Here is a 26,454-nt window from a genome sequence, read left to right as displayed (position 1 = left end):
ATTATATTTTATTATACGTTATTATGTACGTAGGTATAAATCAATGGCTGTTTCGTGGTATTAATTAACCGAGGAGGGTTAATTTCTACGAGCCATTAACGCGAAGAGGCGCGCCTTGCTTTAATTTTCTTCCTCCTCGCGCTCAATTTCGCTTAATGCAACTCGAGACACGCGAGCCTAATGAAATAATGCTACGTCTAATGCGTTTGTTCCGCGTTATTCGAGAAAACGACATCACGAAGATGCCTGATAACGAGTTGTGAAACAATATATCGCAAAACACGCAAAAATCTTGAAAGATTACCGTGATGGAATAATAGTATGAATAACATTACACTTATTCAATTGTAATATTGGAATAATTTCAATATACGAATACACGATTTAAATAATTATTGTGTCGAATATAATCGAATGAATATCGAGCGTATATTTTGCAATATTTTTTTAACCTTGAAAGCTTGTAGTTGGTCGAACGTTAGGCCACGAAAGTCTTATCTAGACGTCTGAATGTGGTAAAAGTAGCTCGTGAGTTTATCGAGCGTACAATGGTATAAATAATGGGGTCGTTCGTTTTCCATAACCGCGATCGTTTCTCGTACAACGGGGCTTTTGTGCCGGCCGATATCGATATCTGGCAGAAACCGAGCGGCTGGAAACAAACCGAGAAGGATCCGAGATTTCCTTAAGTATTCAAAAAATAACCGGAAACGCCCACATTTTTCTTCTTTTTAAAAATCCCTCCGTTAGATCGTGAACGATTCTATCCGTTATCGGTTGTCGTTCAAGGGGACTTACTGAGAGATGGTAAAGTTTAGAGGACGAGATATGAAGAAAAAAACGTTTGCACGAGTTTGAACTAGATACTACTATCCTGACTTTCGTTTCTTTTTTATCTTTCGTGGAAACGATTTATTTTTGTGGAAACGGATCACCTTTATTTTTGCGTGTTTATTATTATTTTTTTTTTTTAACCTATTCTCGTACATGTATTACGTTATATTCGTACATGTATTAATATGGATTCATATATAGTAAACGTGGGTCAGAGAGGATGGTGGAGTTTACGGTGGAGAATGGAAAGGTGGGGTGGAAAGGATCTGAAAATAACCGGGCACGGGGTAAACTTTCGTTTTCTCCCCCGTCCCCTCGCGCATGCGCACAGTTTCCCCGTGAAAACTGCGGACAAATAAACGCGTTGTTAAGAATAGAAGAACACCATAGCCGCGTAGAGCGAAAGGGGTTCGTTTCCGCGTTCGTAACACGTGGTTTCTATCCCAAACGTTCGACGTAACGAACGTCAACCAAGATCGTCGTTAATACTCGTCCAATATTTTCAATATTAAAAATTATTCGAATCGTTATTCGTTCTGAAATTCGTAATTGTGTAACAAGAATAACTCTGTTTGGTGTGTTGAGAACGAACGAACTTGTAACGTATTATTTTTTCTTTTATTATAAAATAAATCGAATGATTATATTTTCTGAACTATGTCCGTTATACGTGCTTCCTGTTCACGTGGAGAGGGCTTTCTCGGGCGCACCAACGGAATAACGGCCCACGATTTTAATCGTTCGCGACTATTAATTCGGTAGAAGGCCGGATATGCCGAAAACGGAAGCCACGCGCGTCACGTAGCAAACGCAAGTGCCAATATGGCCGTCTTGGAGATCTAAGTATGGGATCTTTTTTCTTCGATTGTTGCTCGACTCCTTTTTTTTTTTTACTAACTTTTTTTATTAATTTCACGATTATTCAAACGAACCGTTCTCTTCATATTTCAAAGATCCATTTCCCCTCCCATCCCTCTTTAAATTCACAAACAACGCAAACGTATCTCGATCAATCGTGAAATATCCAAAATATCCAAAATACTGGAGAGAGAGAGAAATTAATCAAACTGAAAAAAACGAATGAACTTCTTATCTCTCTCGAGCCGAGGAAAGAAAGAAAGAGTGGGAAAGGAGTAGTGGGAGTAGATTAAGAGCAATTATAGATAGACTCACGGGTGACGTTGGACAAATCCAAGAAGGTCGGCCGATTTCGTCGCCGTGACCGGGGCGTTTCGCACGTGTTCGCCATATTTTTTCCCAATCTTCTCTACGCCATTTCTTTCGTTATTTATTCTTATCTTATTTACCGCCCTTTACCCCTTCTCTCCGATAACCAACGAACGAACGAACAAAGGACGAGAGAAAGGAAAGGATCCCGGCTCTCCCTGTTGTTCGAGCGGCACACTGAAGAGGAGGACGAGGCACCTCCGATTTATCGTCGACGACTGACCATTCGGCTCGGATTCGACACCGTGGAATGACCATCGTCGAATTCGAAACCGAATCCCTCCTCTTCCCCCCCCACCCTGCTATCGCTCGCGTCATTGTTTTCACGTACGGACTCAGAAATTAGACGATGCCCATATAATTATTATTACGGACGAGGGGGGAATACGGAATCGCTTGCGTTTGTTTTTGTGACTCGAGATTCTGTTGCCAAGGTTTATAAGGGTAAAAATATTTTCGATTATCCTTATTTTTTTTTCAGATTCTTTCTCCGATCAACTAACTTCTTTCTATCGATATTGATGCTCGATACAAATACGATGAAAAGTTATACAGGGATGTGAATACAATAAAGCGTCAATTTGATTAATTTATTAATTATAATTTTTCCGATCTCAAACGATCTCTGCGACGCGCAGCTCTGAGAGAGAGAGAGAGAGAGAGGTTCCGTTTCAAGCTTGTCAACTTGGTGGCACGTTCGCGGGGGGAGGAAAAGAAGGCTAGGACGGTTGGCTCCAAGATGGTGGCAGATGGCCGACCATTTGTATTCGGCGCGAGGTATTCCCCGCATACGATTAGCATATACTGCATATCCTGCGCGTCAGGACGACAACGGGAGGCGCTTTCGAATGCACGAAATTGTCCTCCTCCCCCTCCTCTCCACCGCGGGGGAATTCTCGAAGGACGAAGGATTTATAAATAATTTTCACCGACTCGATCCGAAGGATTTCGCCCCCCCGTGAAACGCAATTTTTTGGAAATGAAATGAATTTGGGAAATTTGATTTTTTTGTTAAATTAATTAAATTAATTGGTAAGAAGAATGTAATCGGAGAAAAATGTAATTTTCGTCGAAAGTGATATATGGATTCTTCGATGTATATTGGGGCGGATACGAGACGTAAATATGCAGGGGGTTAATTAAAATTTTTAATCGGACTATTGTCGCGCACGACGGCCTTAAAACGATATATGGAACACTGGAACACATTTGTAAACAATACTGTGTGCGGGCTCGTTTATGGGCTCGAAGAATTTTTCTTCTTCGATCGAAATATGCGATTATTGATTTCTTTTAACAGTCATTCAGTCAGGCATAGAACGAGCGATATATATTATTGGATATATTTTCGTCTAATTATTAAGAGTATATTAAATTTTCTATATATCGTCGTTTAATATTAAATTTATTTGATTAAATAATAAGGATAAAATCAACGTTACCGAAATATTCGATGCTTCGTTTCGCATAATGATTTTCCTCCTTGATCTTCATCTTCTCGATATATATATATATATATGTGTGTGTGTCTCTCTCATCAACGATCAACGAGCAACGAATTGAAATTTTTTTACCACGAACACATCGTATCGATCATTTTTCACCCTGATGTAAACGCGTTGACTTCGAGTTTGCACGAATTTCGTATGTCACACCATCAGAAGTTTCTTCGACACGTTCTATCCGATGCAGAATACCAATGATTTTCGATTACGGGGAAAAGTAATATATCGGAGAAGAGAGGGAGAGAGAGAGGAGAAGAAGTCCGAGAAGCGGATAAAAAATAGTAATAGAAGAAAAAACAACGTCCGGCTGGAGCGCGGCGCGCCTCGTCACTGATCATCTCGAGGGTTGATTCAGGAGATGCATTCGGAGAAGTCCGTGGGTCGCGCGCATGCGTACTTGATTGCGCACGGATCTGCGCAGACGCCGTGTTCAAATATTTTGGGAATCCACGTGGTTGCTCGCGTGAGAATCGCGGCACGCGACACGAAGCATCAACGATCCGTCGCCAATTTCACGAGACACAAGTATCTTTACACTCGTGATGTAATTTATCGTTCCCTTGTAACGATAAAAGAATTATCCCGTAACGTGGAATTAAACGAGCACGATACGCGGCCTGATAACAAAGGAAATAACGTTCAATTTCCTAACCTCTTTTTTTTCTTTTTTTTTTACTACTCTCTGTTGCGAAACTACGTTGCGTTAAAGCATTTTTGCTCGTTCTCCGTCCTAAAGACGATCATTATTGTCGAATTAGTTAAAATTACGAGGAAAGGAATCGTGATTAAACGAAAAAGATTAGTGTCGAAAATGGAAACGGATAAAGATCGCGTTTTTGTCGACTCGGTTTAATTAAACATTAATTGACTTAATTAAGGAAGAACCGCGTGAGCATTCCGGTATACGTATCGCTTTATAAGGCGACTGTTTCTTTCGCGTATGATATGCGTGTACTGTTTAGTCTGCAATTGTTGCACACTCGATGCGTTTGGACAAGCCTCGTTATCGTTCTCGAGATAACAAAAACGCGAAAACTTGTATCTCAGATAAATAGATAGATAATTTCAGATAGAATAAACGCGATAATCGCGTGGCAAACATCCTTTCCGTATTATTTTGCTAGATTTTTTTCTCGTAAAAAAAAAAAGTAAATAAATCGTTGTTGTTTTGTCGAAACGAAAAAAACTTTTTTCAACTTCTCATGATTATTCATCCTCTCTCTCTTCGAGATGGAAGATCGCCTAATTAGTATCAACTAACGATACGTTTATTAATATGTATGTATCATAGATTATAGACTTACAGTTTATAAAAAAAATTCTTTTCAAAAAAAAATTCGGTTCTGAATGGATTAACATCGATATTAATTAAGGATCGTGTTAACTATAACGAATACACATCTTGCGAATATCGTTCGATATACAGAATGATCGGTGAAGAAAAATCGATTCTTTGTCCTCGTTTTTCCCCTCCCAAGCAGGAGATTCGCACGTAATAATACAGCTCTAGTCCCCTTAAACTTTTCTTTTTTTCTTTTCCCTCTCCCCTTTCTCTTCCCAATTTCTTTTTCTCTTCCCTCAAATTAAGTTCTCTTCTAGCCACTTGACACCGAGGCTCCCCAACAAAGACTCCTCACAGTGTGGAGAGTTGACGGGGCGGCGGAGGAGGGGAGGGGGGAGCCACGATAGCCGGCGATTTTCTCGACGAAAAACCTTGAACAGGGCTCCCATTCACGAAGAAATCGAAATTCCTCGACGAGCCTCGCTGTTTAGGCGCGGCACCCTTTTACACGTCCCATCATATTCTCTCTATTTCCGTTTCTCCCCTATCTACGAAATCGTCGGGCTTTCTTTCCTTTTTTCTCGACCAAATTTTTACAATTTTACAACCTCCAAGACTCGAACGAAATTTCGAATTAGAATTCTCTCGTCGAGAAATGAAGAGTCGACAGTCCTCGATGAAGAATTTTTTTTTTTTTTTAGGACAAGCTTTTAAAGGACACCAATTACATTATTACACTACGCTTCCGTTGGAAAGCGTTTCCTCCCATAGGAAACGAGGAGTGGGGGGGAGAGGGAGGAGAAGGTCGCTCGAAGAATAACAAGGAACAAAATAAAATAATCGCCTGCACGTTATTATTATCCGCGGCGGAACACAACGACAAAAGTTTCATCCACGTATTTGTAAATATCGAGCGGGAAAGAAGGAAAAAATTATTAATTTTTGACCCGTTTCCTGTCTCAAATTCGAAAATAATTTTTGCTTCCATTTTCATCTTTCACAGAGGAGCGGAAAGCCCGACCCGTTACCTTGAACTCCGGATAAGCGGCCGATCGTAATAATAATTGGACCGGGGAGAGCAGGCCTGCGCGCTCACCCGACCAATACTTTTATTCCACTAGTCTAAATAGGCCCGAATAATAGTAATCCGTTTACTCGTTCCGTTTGCTCGACCCTCGCGTAACTTCCTCCTCCCCCTCCAACAGGAGAGAGGGAGGGAAATTGGGCTTCTCCAATTAAGAGAGCTAAGGAAGGGGAGGAAGAGGGGAGGGGGAGGGGAGCCGAGTGACCGAGCTGAGAATAATCGTCTTAAGGTCTCCTCTGAACGCGCGGCTCCACGGCGTCTTGTTGCACACGTGTCCCGCATAACAAGTTGGCAACACGTTGCCAACAGTACGATTGTATTGGTCGCACAAAGGGGAGTTAATAATGGCTCAGGTACTTGGGAGCGATAATGGAGACGATAAAAAGCGGCGTTCGACGCGGCGATAATTTTTTTTCGTACGCCGAGTCGACGACGAAACGAGCGGTTGAGATGGAAACGGACAGCAACGTTGCAGTTTGAGAAATAAAAATTAATGACGAGAGAGAAAGAGATATATATATAATAATACGTTAGAAAAATCGTTAAATTCGAATATCTCGTCGATTCGACGCGACTCGTATCTCGGTTTGTTCGAAAGAGAAGCACGTCGATCGATGATACGGTTTTTCGTCGCGGTTTCACATTGCTCGCATCGCGAGAATTCTATTTTAGAATAATCGAGCTTCCCCGTATCTCGAACTTTGTCAAAGTTCAACAAGCGTTGTTAGTCGCGCTTCTTGCGTTTATTATGCGTTTCCACGGAAATGTTTATACCCACGCGAATTTAAATGTTATAATTAATCAATATTTTATATATATGTTTGATAAATATTTTTAAATTTAAATGTTAAAATCAATCAACATTTTTACATATATATTTGTATGTATTTTTGCATAAAATTTAAAACGGTAAATATATATTTTGTTGTACTTAGGATTAATCAAACTTGAGATTTGCACGAAGGTACGTGTTAAAGAAAGATCGGCTTTTCCCTCGATAAGTAATCGCTCTTACCGACGCTTCACCAATCCGCGGATCCCGCATCGAGAATCGAACCGTGAAAGTTTATCTATCCGTCATATTTTAAATAAAAATTGGTAAGGAAGAAAGAAGAAAAATTCTTTCCAGATCGAAAATTCAAATTTTGAAATCTTCGATCGACGAGATACGAAGATACGAGAGAAGTGATTTCTCGAGAGGATAATGCGTACATGTAAATCACGAGGATTATCTGGTCGGCGGTGATTGAACCAAAAAATCGTCGTGACCCTTATTTGTTACGGCGTATCTCGCGTGTACGCGAGACAAGTTGAGGGCGATCACAGATAATTTATCCGTGACGCTCATAAATTTCCATGTAGATAGATAAGGAATTTAGAATCGTCTCTCCCGGCCTGAAGACGACGACGACCCTTGACCCTTGCACGTGGCGTCGCAATGGACGTATCTCTCCTCTCTGCTCTTTCTTTTCAGAGGAGAGGAGGAAGTTATGACAAGAAAGAATGATTTAGAACGGGAGAAATGCGGAAGAAATTTTTACGTGCGCGCGGAGAAACTGGACACATCACTTTTACCGTGTTGCGCGGCACAAGGGTATCGAGTTACGTTGCCCCTGAAAATAGGCAGTCGCGAGAACACCGACGTGGAAACGGTCTCCCTCTATCTCTCTATCTATCTATCTCTATCTATCTACCTATCTATCTCATTCTCTCTCGACTCAACGACTGCGTAGAACGAAAGATCGATTTTCAGGCTCGGCCATTGAAGATAGAAGTAAATTTTTTTTCCAGTGGCGAGCCAGTAGCGAAGGAGACTATGTCGAGAAAAATGTTTCTTCGAGAAACAAAGAAGAGACTTCTTAACGAAACTGGTTATGATCTTCGTGGGTGGCTTTAAGAAGAAAAAAGATCGGGACCGTGTCGATTCGTTAAACATGCAAATTTTCTCGACAACTCGTGTCCCGAGTGACTTTTATTATCGTTAAAAAGATTTGTCGTAAAGGAAAAAGATTATCATTATTATTTTTTTAAATTATATAGAGAAAGTTTGAAAAGAGATACAAGGGGAAGATAGAGGAACTGGTCTGTGAAAATAAATAGGCTTTTCCTATCGCGACCAGACCCACAGTTGTTCCCCTTCCCCTTAAAAGAAGAAGACTGAAAGAAGAGCAAACAAGGTCGCACGGATTTACCGTATCTGAAGGTGAGATCTTTCTCTCCCCACTCGATACAAACGAAGGAGCCACTTTGATAAATTCATTGGATATTCTTCGAGTCGGTGCATCTTTGAATTTTTTTTTCTTCTTCGTTCGTTGGAGATATTAAAAAAAGAGAATAACAAAAACTGCCGATCCCAAGAATGAAATTTCGCGAGTTGGAATTTTCGAATTCGAATATTATCGAGGAAAAATATAACTTGGTCGAAAGTTTATCGAAGAGTGGTAAAAATTTTCCACGGTAAAAATAGGGAACGTTAGCGGCACCATGGAAATGGGCACCGTGGAAAATGCATACGAACACGAAAATAAGCGGCGTGCAGCCGAGGAGGAGATAAAAATAATAAAGGGGGCGGCTGTAAAAACAGAAATAGGCACGACTTTAACGCCCGTGAATAAAGAGGGAACGGCTGCCTGCCCGCTTACACACATTTCACGCGGTATTTACCGAAAGATCGTTGCCGAGATCGGTCCGCGTTGCCGATTGGACGGAAATGAGCCACGACGCCCGGCTTCCGTTCCATAATTTACTCCGATCTTTCGTCTCGAGCGATAAAACGATAAATTTTAAATTTCCAATAATTTTTTCACTTAATTTTTCCGATGATAAAATTCTGCGTGCCAGAGGAGGCGATGATAAATTTGAAATGGCGAGCGGTGCACGTTGCGGACAAACGTTGTCGACAAATCAATCAACGGCATGATTCCGTTTGATAGAGGAGCGTTGTTCGTAACATTATGCAAATGATTTACGCACGGCGAGCACGGACGTGACATTCGTACGAGAGTTATCGACAGAGGAGCAACAGTGGACTTCCGGTTAACCGAATAAATCGCAGTTGCCGGACATCGCGTATTGACCAATCAGAGTTCGTTTAGACAGTTGAGGGAGCTTCGTTCCGAGGCCCTTTCTTTCCACGGCGCGAATCAAAATCGTTTCCTTTCCTTCTTCTTCTTCTTCCTCCTCCTCTTCCTTCCAACTTCCTTCCAATTAACTCTCGTTTAAAAACTGAGAGGGGGAGGGGGTTCTCTCGATTAGAGATTTCGTAATTCAAATCTTTAAATAACGTGATATTTTAAATCGTGCGAATGAAATATATCGAATCGGTGATGGAAAAATATAAATTGTATCCGTTGTCAAAAATGTGTCTTATGGATTTATTATTATTATTTAAGTTTAATTATTATTTTTTTTTTTTAGTTATACGATCTAGTGAATTTTTTTAAATGGCTGTTGTTATATATCGAGTGTGCAAAAGATAGAAAGGATAAATTGATATCGAACGACGAAAGTAATCGTTCGGTCTGTAAATTTTTTTTTTACTTAAACGAATTTAAATTTTTTTTACAACTTTAGAATTTAATTCGATTTTGATACGAGAATGGATTTTTCTCATACTTTTATCCGTCTTTTTCTCTTATATACGAAGGAATTGGTCGAAACCAGGATCGATTATTCTTCTTAATACAACTTTTTTCCTCCTTTTCCTCGTTGGAAAGAAAATGATTTTTGGATTCCGCGAAATCTTTCTATTTTATATTTTATAATATAATTATTAAATATATTTTCTGATTCGCCGATAATTTAAGATTCGTTTATCGTTGAAATTGAAATGAATTTTTGTAAATTTTTCTAAATTCTGCGTGTCTATTTTTTTTTCCTTCGATTTGTCGAGATAAGACGAGTTTTATATATATATATATACATCGATAAATATTCTCGAGAAGAGCGATGGACGAATGGAATTGAAAAAATTCGTGGAAAAGGATCGAAGATCAGTCGAGGGGAGACGGGGCGGGTAATTTGCAATTTCTCTTCGGACGGATCGATGATTGGCTCGTTGATCGTCGATCCAATTAATCCGATTAACGATGCCGAAGGACGACCGACGAATAATTAAGATTAATTACGCGCGGCAGAGAAAAGAGTTTTCGATCTCGTCCCCTTTTCCTTCCTTCCTCCCTCCCTCCTCTTTCCCCCAAAGAAATTCAGCTCCCAACTTTTCAACTTTTCTCCAAATCGATTCTAGAATCTTAAAAAAAAAACCGAAAGCTCAATCAATTATTTACGTTAATCACGAAATTATGTATCCCCCTTTTTTTCAATTCTTTATTGCGAAGCAAGTTTTCCTTTTTCTTCTTTTTTTTTTTTAATATACAGCCAGTTATAATTTGAAGAGAGAGAGAGAGAGAGAGAGAGAGAGAGAGAGAGAGAGAGAGAGAGAGAGAGAGAGAGAGAGAGAGATTAATAAATAAATAAATAGATAGATAGAAAGAAAGATTGATATATATATATGTGTATGTTTAAAAAGATATATATATTTAGAAAATATATATATATATATACAATAATAATATAATATAAATATATAAAATATAAAATAATATAAATAAAATATATATATATAATTATTCTATCTATATATATATCTATCTATAATTAATAATAACATAATAATAATAATAATAATAATAATATCTATCTATCTATAATTTTTCTATTTATACATATATATATATAGAAAAATATTTTTCTCTTTAATATATATAAAATAATATATATATATATATATATACATATTTGTCTATATCTATTTATCTATCTATCTATCTATCTATGTATTTATCTATCTATATATATATATATATATATCTATCTATCTATCTACTTACCTATGTATCTATTTATTTATGTATATATATATATATATATATATATATATTAGAGAGATTAATAAATAAATAAATAGATAGATAGAAAGAAAGATTGATATATATATATGTGTATGTTTAAAAGATATATATATATATATTTAGAAAATATATATATATATATACAATAATAATATAATATAAATATATAAAATATAAAATAAAAAATAATATAAAATAATATAAATAAAATATATATATATATATAATTATTCTATCTATATATATATATCTATCTATAATTTTTCTATTTATACATGTATATATATAGAAAAATATTTTTCTCTTTAATATATATAAAATAATATATATATATACATATTTGCCTATATCTATTTATCTATCTATCTATCTATCTATGTATTTATCTATATATATATATCTATCTATCTATTTACTTACCTATCTATCTATTTATTTATGTATATATATATATATATACATATACATATATATATATATATATATATATATATATATATAGAGAGAGAGAGAGAGAGAGAGAGAGAGAGAGAGAGAGAGATAGAAAAATTAAGAAGGGATTGGCGGGCGAATCACGTTCTGGATTGTGGAGCGAGGTGTAACAAGGTGTAACAGCGGGAGAGAAATCGGATGCGGAATGAGAATCGAGCGGGGCGATCGATGGGACGGGGAAGTGGAGGCGTCGCGTTCCGGAAACGAAGTTGGGGCAAGGGTGGGACCGGAAATCGTCGCACGACCGACACCAGGAAGTACAACCGGTAAATATATGTACGCGGATGGAAAGAGGCATCGCTTGTGTGGAATGCTTAATTTCGCCGGTTATTGACCGGCATCTTGCCGCAACATCTATCGCGACCTGCTCTATTGTCTGTTTAATATGCCATCATCGGATGCCTCGATCATGCCTCGTTACGCGAAAAAAAAAGTATCGTCCGTTCAATTATTATTCCGCATCTCCGCGCTACAACTGTACGCGTTATTGTTTCCTCTACGCGGCTTATAAAACCGTTTAATAAATATTCAAGTCGTTAATTAATTTATCGATCGATCGAAATTATACATATATATATTGTTTCGAATCATATCGTTGTCGATTGAAGAGAATTTGAAGAATTTGAGGTTTGAAAAAAGAGGGGGGGAAAAGAGATTGGGTTAAGTTGAAATTGTGAAAGAAGATTTCGCAGCAAACTCTTCTCGAATTCTTCTTTCCGCTTCTGTTTTCAATTAAAGCCGGAAATGAGGCGTGGAACCTCCCTGCCATTTTCGACGGGAGAAGAGAAAAAAGAGAAAAAATTTCAGTTTTAAACCCTTCGGAATATAAGGAACAGAGAAACTTATATTTCGTTTTTTATTTTCAATCTGTTCTCTTCTGTTGCGCGTTCCATAAATGGCACGAAAAATTTTACTCGTGGCGACAAATTTTCGAGCTTATCGCACGAATTCTATTTCTTTTTCACCATCAAAAAGCCATTTCAAAAATTTTAGATCCTAAATTTTAAATTATTCTAAATTGCAAATTCCAAATTCCAAATTCCAAATTCTAAACTCCAGATTCCAGATTCAAGATTCTAAATTCTAAATTTAATCTCAGTCAGAAGCGAAACGACATCGGTAACAGCAAGTTTACGTGTTTCCTCAGATCGTTAATTTGTAAGGATTGGAAACGGAAGCGCGACAGGTCTTGTCGTAAAGTTGGAATACGAATCAGGATTGGTTGCCGACACGGTTTGTTTTAACGACAGCCGAGGAAAGCGAGTGACACGACGTCTCGTCGTCCGGATGCAACGCAGCGCAGAGCCGGATGCACCGGTTCTCTCGTCGTACGCGCACAGTTTATCCTGCCTACTACCACCCCACACGCACTGTGAAAAATATGGTGTAACGAGTGGAGCGTATCCTTTCCACGGCTCGTACGAGCGGAACGACGTGACAATGTCAACAAGTGAACGAAAACTTCCTGTTCAACCGTCCGTATTGAACAGAGACGTTACTCGAGACGATTCCTTCTCGAATTCCAGACGTTTCTTCTTTAACGAGATGAACGAGATAATACGGATCGAAACAATTATCCGGATGATTCTTATAACGAACTCGGATAAATTTTATTCGATTTGGATTAGGATAACGTAATACGGATCATCGAAATAATTATTCGAATTGATTAACTCCTTCGAAACGATTCAATCGAGTTTGGATAAATTTCATTCGATTTAAACGTGCGATAATGTAATATAAAATATCGTAGAAACAATTATTCTCTCTTTTTTCAACGAAACGAAACAAATACCATCCGATTCCCGTGACCAATCATCAACACTTTCAATTAAATTCGTTCGATCATCGAAACGAAACCAATTCCACTTTTCCAATTGTTCAACTGGTACTTTCGATTCACGTCGCTTTCCGCGCCACCTTCCGGTCCCGTGGCTAATTAAACAGCGCGTGAGACACGTGAACGACATAACTGCCCCCTGTCTCTTCGCTCCGATCCATGGTTGCCACGTACGGCCATAAATTTTACAATCCGTGCGGTTGCGTTTCGGGTGCCTCTTCCCCTCCTCCTCGCTCCGGCTCGATCGGGCCACAGATCGGAAAACGGGTATTCGTTGGACGAATACTAAGAGTGGAGGGCTTCCGGAGCCCTGTATCGTTGTGTTGTGTTCACACGATTGAAAGAAAAAAAAAATTATCTCCACGAGCCGATCAAAGATCACCGGATATCCTTTAGGGCCCCCGCCCAATTTCGAATTAGAATTCGAAAGAAAAGAAATCGCCACGGCAATTTTTTCTTTTCTTTTCTTTTTTTTACGATTATATTTCTTTGTATCTCCTCTCTTTAGTGTCTTTCTTCGTGAATCGAAAAAAACGCGATGATGAAAGGGATTTGTGTATATATATATAAAAGATGTTCCAAGATTCACGCAAGATTTGAATTTTGCGCCATTTGTGCGGTGAAGTGTTGCCAACGAAAAAAAAAAGACAGCGCGACAGTATTATTAAAAATGGAACGCTACGCGAAAGAGCAACGCGTTTTCATCGTTGAGATATTTTAAAAATAACGAAAGTTTTTCGAACAAAATCATCTACGGCTCATCGAGCCTCGTTTTTATCTTGATGGATCGGTTAATCGAGAAAATCATCGCGTTTGGGGTTCGGAAAATCCACGAGTGATCGTTGAGAAACAAATGCATTCACAACGCGTCGCCGTTTGGTGGGAATTTTCGGCTTGAAAGCATTATCAGACCGTTCTTCGAAAATATGGCTGGTCAAGCAATAACGATTAATAGTGCTCGTTATCGCGATGTGATAATTCAGTTTTTCTGCCTAAATCGCAAGATATGGTTGTGAACGATACATGGTTTCAACAAGACGGTGCCACATGCCATACAGCCCGAGAAATCGCTGCGTCGTTTCCTGATCGTGTAATTTCCCGTTTCGGTGATCAGAATTGGCCGGCCAGATCGTGCGATTTAACGCCGTTGGACACGCCTCGAAGGAGGAAATTGAGCCGCATTTATGCAAAACGGTGATAGAAAATTTCAACAAAAGAGCGCGTATACGCTGATAAAACTATTTACGATATGCTATTCTTATGAATCAATAAAAAATTCACAATTTTTAACTACAAATCTGTGTTTTCTATCGAAATTATACTTGTTGTGAATTTTGAGACACCCTTCATATAGTCCCGTCGCAGGAATCGTTCGAAATTCGTAACGGCTTTTGTACGTGATTCGAGAAGACATGATGCGGGCGAAATCCGTGGGAATCAGTTCAGAAGCGATTCGTGAGAATTCGCCCACCACGTCGTTTCGAATCGACGACTCTTAACCGAGTCTATCGGCCAATTAAGTTTCGTCGAACGAAGCGAAGTGGTTTCGAAATAGGATAGGAACATGGACGTTTAACCTCGAAACAATGCCGTTCGACAAACGAACCATGCTGGTTCTCGTTCAACAACCGAATCGATTCCCTCTTCTGATCGATAACAGTCTCTCGTTCATCGATTAAAAGATCCGATTAAACCCGTTTCGCACAACTTCGTCAATTCCTTCCTTCACCTCGACTCACCTTTGCTCGAAGCGCTTCGATGCCTCCTGCGTCTGGATCTACTGCAGGACCTCGGCCTCCGCTCCTCCCCGTCCACGCTGTCAACCGTCGGCACAGGTGGCGCCATCGCGTCAGGCTCCGCCAAACCGGCCGAGCTCTGCTGTTTCCTCGTCGACACGTTGTCGAGCTTGCTCGAGCAAAGGCCTCTCTCCTTACCCAAGAAAGTGCTGATCGAGTGTCTTCTTCGACCCGTTCCCGGTATACCGGACGAGAGATTGTAATACCTGAAAGATGGAAAAATTCCCAATGTATGTAGACGATGTGTCGATCGATAATTAAAATACGTACGACGTAAAACGTTTCTCTAATGAGCACAGACCTGGCATCGTCCACGCCTACGAACACCTCGTTCGACTCCCGATCTTCCTCCCCTTCTCCTTCCTCCTCCCCCTCTCCTTCATCTTCCTCGTTCTCGTCCCCGTGATTATCCCTCGCCAACCCGCAATACACCATATCGTTGGACAAAAGCTCGCTGGCCGACTTCAACGCCGCCCTGCTCCGCCCCGGCCGCCTCTTGTCGTTTTCCGAGTGCGAGTGCGACCTGTCGTGTAAACAAACATTACGGTTGCCGAAAATTGATCAACTTTTTCTCGAAAATCGTTCGAACGAATAGGTATATGGAAAACTTTTTCTCGAAAATCGTTCGAACGAATAGGTGTACGGAAACAAACGGTTGCCGAAAATTGATCAACTTTTTTCGAAAATCCTTCGAATAGATGTATGGAAATAAACGGTTGCCGAAAATTGATCAACTTTTTCTCGAAAATCGTTCGAACGAATAGGTGTACGGAAACAAACGGTTGCCGAAAATTGATCAACTTTTTCTCGAAAATCCTTCGAATAGGTGTATGGAAATAAACGGTTGCCGAAAATCGATCAATTTTTTCGCGAAAATCCTTCGAATAGATATACGGAAACAAACGGTTGCCGAAAATTGATCAACTTTTTCGCTAAAATCCTTCGAATAGATATACGGAAACAAACGGTTGCCGAAAATTGATCAACTTTTTCGCTAAAATCCTTCGAACGAATAGGTATATGGAAAACTTTTTCTCGAAAATCTCGCACGAGCGGGGATAGGCTGTTATATACGGACCTGTGGGGCAGATAGGGCGAGGGTGGGGCGACGTCGGACGGCCTTGGGTCGCCCTTGAGGAACTGCTGGGTCCTCTCGGGGTCCGCGTTCGCGCTCACGGACCTGAACAAGCTCCTGAAGCTCCTCCTCTGGTTGGCGCAGGGGCCTCCCTGAGACCCGTTGCAGGGCGGGTTGCTCCTCGGCGCGGTGCACCGCTCCTCCGAGCCGCTTCCCCTCACGCCCTCCCCTGTTGCCGTTTTGCAGGGGCGCCGACGGAACAGGGCCGTCAACCCAGGCTTCGAGGGTGGCGAGAAGGCGACGGCGCCCGTTGCCTGCGCCGAGGACGACGACGACGACGACGTCCCCCCGCTCGACAACGAAAAATACGAGGGGTTGTCTGTGAACATGCGGATATATTCTCTCTGTGTATCTTCCCACTTTCTCCTCCTCCTCCTCTTCTTCTTCTTCCTCTTCCCAATTCTCCCTCAACTTTTCCCTCGACTCGTCATCTCATCGATCGCGCATCGATAGCGTTCGATGATTTTCTTCCGAACAATCAGAATTTTTGGATACCGTTCTTTCACTGGCGACACTTTTGCGAAAAAAGAGGTGGGGGAAGAGAGAAAAATAAATAAATAAATAAATAAATAAATAAATAAACGTGTTGGACGCGACCACCAAACGAACACGAGGTCCACCTGAGACTGTTCGGTTCACCACCGAGGAGAGATACACCATGCCTATAGGACGCCATCGACGATTCGAATGGTACTCGAAAGTGGGGGGATGGACCGGACGTGGTATTGTCCCCCACCCCGTAAACCAGAAGCGAGCTACGTACGCGGAGGCAGACGTACGCGGCACCGGAAGTCCGCCGTTGCGTCGTTCACGATCCAAGGCGTTATTACTCTCCGATAGATGAATCGACCTCGTGTTGTGCGACGAAGGAAAAAAAAAGGGAGGGGGAGAGGAGATAGTTTCCTGTATAAATGAACCGTTTCTCGTCTGGTAAACACGCGAATCTCGTTCGAAAATTATTTTATCGTAATTCTTATTGAAAGGTGATAAAGGGATAATGGAACAACGTGATATAAAGAACCACCCAATTTATTTTTATACACGATTATTTCTCGTATTGGTGATCCAGGGAAATGTATCTAAGAAGAAAGAAGAGTAGGATAGGACTCTTCCTTTTTACTTTTGCGAAGGAGAAGATGTTAACGCATTTTATTTACCGTTAAGAAACGAAATAAGGACGAATCGATTTTCCCTCGAGACGAAGCCAAGATCTATCGTTAACCTTACGATAACACTTCTTAACACATCGAGTACGAGTCGTCTCGTTTTACGCTTTTTAAACTCGACCGACGAGTCGAGGAATCAAAATCGCTCGAAGCGATAAAATGTAAAGTCCGTTCGAGTTATTCGAACTGAATAATAATCGATTCAATTTTATTTATGCAATAAACAATAGTTAAAACGTAAAAAGAAATAATAAATAACAAATAGACGAAGATATAAGAAATATATATATACACAATAAATTTAAAAAATACTTTAAACGTTAAAAAAAGCGCGTATACCTTTTCTTTTAGAGCGCTCGAAACCGAGCGAAACTGTACTCGCGATGTGTTAAAATCCGCTCATTCCGATTTCACAGTGGTCGTCGTCTTCGTGACGTTTTTTTCCACCGTTTCGATCCCCCCCCTCCTCCGTCCATTTCCATCCGTAACGAATTTATGAATACGAATGGCGAAGAAAAAGAAGAGGAAGAAGGAGCTACGCGAGTCTAAAGATCGAATTAGAGATTCCGTGCGCCGGTCGGAAATAATACCGTTCCCGGTATCGAGGCGCGCATAATACGCGATAAATCGATTTCGAGGGGGAGAGAGCGTTGTGGGATGGGCAGGGACGCGATAAACGGCGTAAACTCGGTGAACCGAGGGCGAAGCGGAGGGAGGAGGAGGGGGGAGGAGGAGGAAAAGAGAGAAAACGAAACGAGGAAAGCGCGTCGGCGGGATACGCGGTAGCCGCGTGCGATTATGCGTGTGGAACGCGTGACTCGGGTGCGAAAGCGTCCACGAGATGTACGTGACCGCTTGGATTGGTCCAAGAAAGCTTACCGACTGCCATGCTGACCTCTTGCCGCGAGAAAACCCTTCCCCGCTCTTGATCCTCTGTGAACAGTGAAAATTATGCTGTTGAATCGAATTCGAGAAATATGTTCGTGGAAGAATTTAGAGGGAGGAGGATTTAACGAGGAATAAGATTTATTCGTTGGTATTACAATCGATCTGCTTTTCGTATAAACTCGACCGTCTCTCAGTTATTTAATTTGTTATCACGTTTTATAATATAAATTATAGGAGTAACTTTATTCGTAACTTCGATTGATTAAATTTTCCCTATCGATGATAATAACTCTGACTTTATCATGAAAGATGGCTCCGTGATAGAGTTGAATCGTTCGTGAAAAATTGAGGAAGAAATAAGATTTAACGAATCATTGAAATGTTGGGGGATATCAGAGAAGAGGTGTGACTTTAAAATATTGTAGGAATATAAAAGGGTTAGAAAGTGATTTTTTAAAATATCGTAGGTATTTACAGTAGTGTCCAAAACTTTCTAACCGAATTTCTAAAAGATACTTAAAAATCGATTTCTCTTTCTTCCACGTTCTCAACCTCGATCGAATGATCTAAACCCAATTTCGTAAATGAATCTATGTTTCGTTTTGTATTAAACGACGCTTTCTCAAAAACGAAAAAAAAACAAAAAAGAAAAATTGAACGATTTAAATTGGAAGAAAAACACGTTCTAATTCACCAGTTTTTAACAATGACAAAAAATGGCATAAAAAAAAGAAAAGAATGGAAAAGTAAAAATTTTCGCGAGAAACAGTAGAGAGCATTGTTCGTTTTATTTTTCGCGGATGTTTCGATTGAGAAATCGCGTGTAATGTTGTCGCGGAGCATGTGATTTCATTCATCGCTGAAAATAAGGGGGGAATATTATATTTAGCGTGTATGTGGGGAGGCGAGAATCTCGTGCGACAACTACGACAAATTTATGGTGGTATGAACAGGATGAAACAGGGGGGAAAATAGAAATTAACTCGTGCCATTCATATTTTATTCGAATATCGACGAATTGATCAACGATACTGATTCGTAACACGTTTATAAACGAGAATTCTAGAAAAATAACGTGGATGTAACATTGTCGTTGATAAATTTACACGTAAATCTTTTTTAATCGATAACATTATCTTCTCTAAAGATTTTTGCGAATTTAATATCATATAATCGATTCTTCAAGTTTCACTTTATGATATAATTTTTTCAAAAATTTAATTTCTTTTTCTTTCGAGCGTAAAGGCAGAAATTTTTTTTATTTTTTATTATTCTTTTTTTGTCTATTTTATCCTACTCGTAAGCTCGTTTTATAATTTTCGTAGAGGTTATTATCTTTGTTCTATAGCTGGCAACATTAGCCCAAGGTGTTACAAAGTATAATTATAGTCGGTCATGCAACGATGGTGTTATTAAATTCTCGGAGAATTGCGCTTCCATTCACCTCCAATTTGCATTTACGTTGCGGTGTATTTCGATCGATCGTCATAGCAAAAAAATTTACGATTAATTTCCACGATTATCATCCCTATATATAATCTCAATCTTCGATGATCCTGATTCTGGAAAAAAAACGATCGTTTAATCGCTTTTTAATTCGCTTCTCCATTTGTTAGATCGGACGACCTGAACGTCAAACGACAACAACGAACGAACGTGTAATTGATTAACGTGGAAACACCGATAGTCACAGTTTCGATACTGTGTACACGCGAATCGCATCTTCTTCGAGTCCGAGGCAACTTTAAGTTGGTAACACGAAATATAGGTCTCGACTTATCGAAGCGAATTTCGCTATTCCGTTACTTGCCACTTCCATCGACTTTGCTCGTCTAATATAGCGAAGGATAATTACCAATCTCATCGAAGGTTAATGGAAGGTTTATTATTAAATTCGATCGAGTCGACTTGCCCTTTATGCATTACGGGCATTTCAAGGGACCGAGAGCGTCGAAATAACGTTAAATCACTTTTGTTTCCGTTATATACAATGTATCTCGTTGCACACTTTTTCGCTCGATAATCACCAAACTACTCTACCGACCGAAAGCGTTGGAATAACGTTAAATCACTTTTGTTTGTTCCTCTATATACAATATATCTCGTTGCACACTTTTTCACTCGATATCTCATTTATTTACGTACGATTCCAAATGGAAAACTTCCAATTCCCCTAGAATCACCAAACTTCTCCACTAGATATATCTACTATTCGTTCCAATTACATTCCATTCCTTCGTTCTCCGCGAAAATTTACCAATTCTCGTGCGTCTTAATCCGAGGAAAGAATCCAACGAAATTTCGTTTTTTCACGGAAAAAAAGAACGCTCGCTCGAGAAATTGCCGGTGATCGAGGGAACGTTGTTCTAGTGGCGGGGCAGACCTCGCATGGCGGACTATTTTCGTACGGGTTCCGCGGAGGAGGAAGGGAGAAAGAGAGAGAGAGAAAGAAGGAAACGGTGGAACGTGGCAGAGAGAGGAGAGCGAAGCAGATGGAGAGGTTATCGTTCCCATGAAAGCGCGCACTGATTTACTCCCTTGTCCAAACGGATCAGCTGATGGGACGAATCATCATCGTGGCATAAATTGCCTTGCATTCGTTGCGATGTCGCGAGCCAAAAAACGTGCACGTTCTCCTCGTCGTTTCCACTTGCGTTTTCATCGTGGAAATGTGGGACGCGTCAACTTCTTCCATGGAAACTCTTTTCACCGATTTCAATATCGTCGTTCGAGCTTTCGTTCGAGCGGAATAATCGTTATTTCTTCTTTCTATTGACCGTTCTCTCGTCATCTACTCAGCTTTCATTGTCCCGTCACGTTTGCTTGGATTGCCGCCATTTTTCTCGATATACCATACGAGTGCTACGTATACTCGTAGTAGTTGCTTCGTTACTTTTCCATTGTCCTCGCTAACTGTGTAACTAGTGGTTTCGTTTAACTCGTAACGTGTAGATTGTTCGTGTCGTTATACCGGGTGACTCAAAGGAAAATTAATATTTTTTTATCGAATCTGAGAATTCTTCGCGTCGAATATTCGTTGATTGATTGATAATCGTATAGCCCGCGAAATTTAAATTTAGAATCTGACAACCTCGAAATTCGCGGATAAATTTTGAATACCAGAGCTACGAATCGTAAATTTAGAATCGTAGAATTCGTAAAAAATTTCTGCGATGTTTCATAAATCCTCGAATATGTAGAATCCAAGAGAGAATCCAAGAGTCCGTGAATCCTAAAGCTTTAAAATTCACGAGTGCATGACTTGAGAAGTGCAGAACAGCGGAGTGAAAAAGAAGGCCGTGAATCGCCACTTTCGATATTGTAAAAAAGCAAAGCATCCTTGATTTACGCGCCGTGATAGTTTTACGTATACTTCATGTTAATTAACGGCGCGTTACAACGCGAACGAACGAGCGTAAAACTTAATATACCCGGCCTCCCCCCTTTTAAAACAGAGAGGCACGTGCATCGTCGTGCTCACGCTACCCTTTTTTCACAGCTGGCAGGTGCATCTACCGCTAGTAGAGAAAGAAATTAAATGCGATTCAACTCGGCGAACTTCTTTTTTTTTTTTCACCTCGAGACAAAAATAGCTTACTCGCGTTTCGGGTATTTCAAAACTCAACAAACTTTCTTTCCCCCTAACTGGTCCAACACAGTTTCGAAATACAGATGTACTCGTGGAACGTTTCGTTTTCGGCATGGAATTTCATCTAGTGCAATTTCGAGTGGAAGCTTTTCGAAATAAAGATAGAAAATTACGTTATTCCCTGTTTTTTGATATCGAGAGATTTTACAAACGTAATCGTAATTAATTTTAATAACGAATAAATATTATTCGAGTATTTTAATAAGTAATCGTTCGAGATTTTTAATCCAATTATTTTTTTAATGTTAACTTAACTCTGTTCGACACCCCGTATTTGAAAAATGGCCCGTTTAGCGTCATCGCGCACCCGTCTTGCGCAAGAAAAGACTTACTTCAAATCGAATGATTCGTACGTGACACGCATTTAACACGCATGCCCATTGCGCAACGCGGCCGTGTTATGGCACCGCCTCTGATCAACTCACATGCAACGCTCGATTCCTTCGTCACCCAAGTGTTTATCCTTCCACGCGTGTGCTCCTCGTTATGGATCAAGGCCGTCCTGCCATTGAATTCGGTGCAACCGATAAACTTCCTCCATATACTTTCTCCCGAATCGATACTCGAATCGACAAAGGCGAGCACGAGACCAGAAACGTTAAATTATCTACGCTATAAAGAAACATTTCACACAAGGAAATAAAGAATGATCGCTCGATGGACACGTGTCCACAAATTTTCCCTCTCGCCGACAAATACTGACACGTGTTCGCTTTTATTATACATAGCTCGCGATCCAAAAACAAACGTCTAATTAAAACATTCGATTCGTTCGAGCCAATAGAAATATATCCGAAATTAATTTTATACAAATCATTACGCGCTATTATTAGCATTGCTAATCGATTATTTGCGTAACGCTACCGCGTGAATTTGCTAAATTTAAACTGTAATGTTTATCCCTATGTAAAAATGTATTTTAAAGATAATTCTGGATCCGCTTTTTTTCTTAATTGTTTCGTTTAATTAAGGGGGAAAATGATGTGAAAAATTCGAAAATAAAGAAAGAACGTAAACAAAAGAACGAATTCCATGGAAAAAATAAAACTTACATCGACTCGAGGTCGAGTCGAGTAATACGAAAATGAAAACGAATTCGCGTGTAACGTTCGAGCGTCGTGTCTGGTTAAGTTCGGCTGTCAGGTTCGATCTATTAATATACACCGCGAGCGGCCTGCCTAATTCCTAATGGAATATTCGTACGGATTTCTCGACGCCTTAAAAGTATTCGTCGTCGGGTCAAACGTAAAATATATATCGTTTCGTTGAAACGTGGAAAGAAAAACGTATTTGAAAGTTGAAAGAAAGAGAGAGAGAGAGAGAGAAAGTTAAGGAATAATATTATTCCGAGAACACATCGAAGGGAAGAATGCGAATAAAGTGAGGTTAGACGCGCGGAGGTTTAGATTCACGGAAAGCGACATGGTCGTTCGATCAGCTGATCGTCCACGTGCTCGCAGTCTACGAGAACAATATTTGCCTGGAATAGGATTTTTCGAGGAGAGATAAAACATTCTTTCAAAGTGGCGGTGGAAAAGTATCGTCTGACTTTTATTGCGTGAATTTTTATGAATTATGAGAAGCCGACAAGAGACACATTTTACGAGAATACAAAAAAAAAAAAGAAACTTACCTATCTTTAGATTCTAATCGATAATCGATCGATATCCCTTCTTAAAATGCCCATTCTTTCCTCGTCTTAGTACGAATTAGTTGAAATATTTTCCAAGATCTTCTTGGATGATAATCTCGAGTAATTTCTCAGTGATTGAATTTTAGTCGGAGGATAGAACACGTGTTGGTTTGATCGATTGAATCTTCGAAGAAAAGAAGGGTACAGGCTACGGGATGGGAATGTAACGAGAGGAAGGCATGAAAGGTGGCATTATTCCTTCGTTAACAAGACTCTTCGAACGTTCGTTTCGATAACTTCCTTTTTATTTCGACCTCGGTTGATTCACCGCATCAAAAGTACACTCGAGCGGCGCGCGTTCCTCAGACAACGTTAAATGATGCTCCTGTTAGTTTTTTCCTTCGAGTTCCACTTCGATACACTTCTCGAAAAGTGGCTACGACCAATTATCAACGAGTATTTCTTCGAACCCTTTTTTTTCTTCTTCCACTTAATATTTTTTTCTTCTACCACTTTTTTCTATCAATTTTAATATTCAATTTTATCCCCCCCCCTCTTATTTTCTGATTCTTTCCTCGTTCCAACTTCCCAAAATGGCTCCCAAATTCCTCCGCGGAGACCTTCGAACCACTATCTTTAGACGGATCGACCTCCAAACTCTTATTCGAACGATTCCTAAACCGAATCACACTAGGATCCTCGTCTTCGACGAGGATGCCATCCGCAGAATTTTAAGAAGAGAGGAATCTCGACTCGTGATTCGCGCCAGAAACTCGTCAACGTACGTATTTTGAACGATTGATTCTCGATTAACGTTCGATTCAACTTGCACGTCCAGTTTTCACCTTCAATTGCGTAAGATTGAACGTGTCGGACGAAAATAGGAAATCTTCGAAAATAGTATACTTCCACCAGAAATAGAATTTATCCCACTACCAGAAGGAAATTTTATTCCATCGAGAATTCGTTCGCTTCAACCTTCTTAAATCTTCGAGGAAAAACGCACGAGGTATATCCTCAACCTTTATCTTCAAACTTAACCTGAAATATTATATCACGAAAATTCCAATTTTTATCTTTTCCTCAAGCGTGTCACTTCGAGAAGAACAACCAATCGCACGAGCCAATCGTTTAACCGTTCAATCTTCTTCCTCGTTTCCACCAATCGTTTTCGAGATCCTTGCTCGAAAGAGAGAACAATGTTTTCGAAAGAGGCGTTTCGACCATCGTAAGAAATTCAATTCATCATCGTTTGTTACGTTTGTTATTCTTGCACGATCTTGTTGAATAGAAATAACGAGAAAGATTCTTTCTCTCGTAAAAGGAGGCAATCGAAGGACGAGAGGGGGAAAAAAACGAGTGTTCTAGAACGTTTTCCAAGCGGTGTTGCGCGGGGTTGTAGACGTAAGAAGGGCCGCACGCAGTCACGGCACAACACTTCACGGAATACTGACAAGTCAGGGCAGAAGAGTAGCCCGCTACGATGCCATGTGACCGTCATTCGTGCTCTCCTTCTCTTCTCTTCACTGCCACCACCCACGCATCTGGCAGTGGCCAGAAGAAACGCCCATGTGCGACCGACCAAGCGACGTTATTTCGAGATAAACAAGGAGGGAAAACTGTAAGGAGAAGTAAGAAATCGACAAGTGCACACGTTTTCACCTACGTGCCTGTGTACATCCGTGTACACAGTGTGCGTGCGTGGACAGTGTAAAAGGGAAACTGAGGGTATATTCCTCGAAAGGCGAGAGGAAACGTGTACCTCGACTATATATATAATTGCTCCCGTGGATCTCGCGTTTTCATACGGAGAACGATTAAATGTCAACGAAAAGGGATTGGAAAAGGGATAATGGAAAAGTAAATGAATAAAGGTGATTTCTTTTTTTACGTGGAAAAAAACTTGCAAAAATTTTATTTATATATATTTTTTTTTTTTCGGTTAATGAGATCGTTATTTCTTCGATGATTCTTTACTGATTGACGTTTAAACGTCGAAGAAAGAAATCTTATCCTTACAAACGTTTTGTATTTCTAAATTTCTCTTTATCTCTCGATCGAATTTGCATAATCATTTTTGATTATCCCATCTTCGACCTAATCTAACCTAAATCCAAAATTTCGTTAAAAATATTAATATTCGTTCTCGTACCATTTTTCCATTACCGTGAAAACAAAACGAGAAAAAGGAAACTTGAGAATATCTAGAATCAAAAAAAAAAGAAAAATTAAATTTCTTCTCTTGAATAATGACCAAATAAATAAGAATTTAATTTAAAATAATAAAAGATGATCTGCCTGGTAGATACATACTTGTAAAAATAATTAGAAAAAAAAGAGAGATAAGAAAAATCCCTGATAGTATATATATATATATAAAAATCCTGGAAAACATTCGCTTCGATCCCGGTAAGAGAAGGATAAGCGAGCATCGCGTGCGTCTCCGTCGGTGCACGCGTGCACCAGCGGGCACAAAGAATTTGAGTTGGGGTAAGGTTAGTGCCGCACGCGTGCACGCTAGCGTGTCTGTCACGCATGTGCGTACGGAAACAGAGCGGAGCGTGTGTTTCCTCCTGCATTGCCGCGGGGCTTGCTCCAACTTGGGCGATCACGTTTCCTTTCGGTACAGGGCGCACAGTGACCCCTTTCCATCTTCTTCTGAGTTCAGAATTTTAGGCATTGAGTCATTAATTGAAAGAGAACTGGTTAAAAAATTTGGAATAAAGTCACTTTTAAATAATTACTTATTAAAAATTGCTCGAATATAGCACTTATTCGCAGTTATTATAGTTTTGATGCGCTTTTCACATAACCTCGACCACTACTTATGCTTTGAACTATAAATTATCGAAGTAACTTTCATTCGTAACTATTAAATTTTGTTCACCATTGATTAAGGCTTTATTTCTCAAGTTGCGAACGATTGGAACGAGATGGAAATGGATATTTTCGAAATTTTTTAGAATAAAATGATTCCAAAATGTATTTATTATGGTTGTTTGAAAAGTAATTT

General features: G+C 39.8%; 1 protein-coding gene across 8 annotated transcripts in view; it reads right to left on the bottom strand.

Annotated features, from left to right (window-relative positions):
• Positions 1-24,960, bottom strand: part of LOC108003318 (phosphoinositide 3-kinase adapter protein 1) — a 32,953-nt gene extending 7,993 nt beyond the window's left edge. For 2 of the 8 annotated variants that reach the window (XR_009829819.1, XM_062075366.1), the window contains exons 1-5: positions 19,604-21,328; positions 18,151-18,204; positions 16,049-16,424; positions 15,272-15,493; positions 14,914-15,176 (exon numbers count right to left, since the gene is read on the bottom strand). Coding sequence is in view for 6 of the 8 variants with exons in the window: in XM_062075366.1 (XP_061931350.1) it covers positions 14,914-15,176; positions 15,272-15,493; positions 16,049-16,424; positions 18,151-18,204; positions 19,604-19,616 (928 nt within the window). In the remaining 2 variants the exon portion in view is untranslated. Of the gene's footprint in view, positions 1-14,913; positions 15,177-15,271; positions 15,494-16,048; positions 16,425-18,150; positions 18,205-19,603; positions 21,329-22,233 lie in introns of those variants that run through there. The other 6 variants (XR_009829820.1, XM_062075368.1, XM_062075367.1 and 3 more) reach the window with 5 other exon arrangements.
• Between the last annotated feature and the right edge of the window lie 1,494 nt (positions 24,961-26,454).

This window comes from Apis cerana, linkage group LG5 (genome assembly GCF_029169275.1).
Source record: "Apis cerana isolate GH-2021 linkage group LG5, AcerK_1.0, whole genome shotgun sequence".
Taxonomy (NCBI): Eukaryota; Metazoa; Arthropoda; class Insecta; order Hymenoptera; family Apidae; genus Apis; species Apis cerana.
Note: the sequence above shows the minus strand (reverse complement) of the source record. Positions and strands in the feature narration are given on the sequence as shown.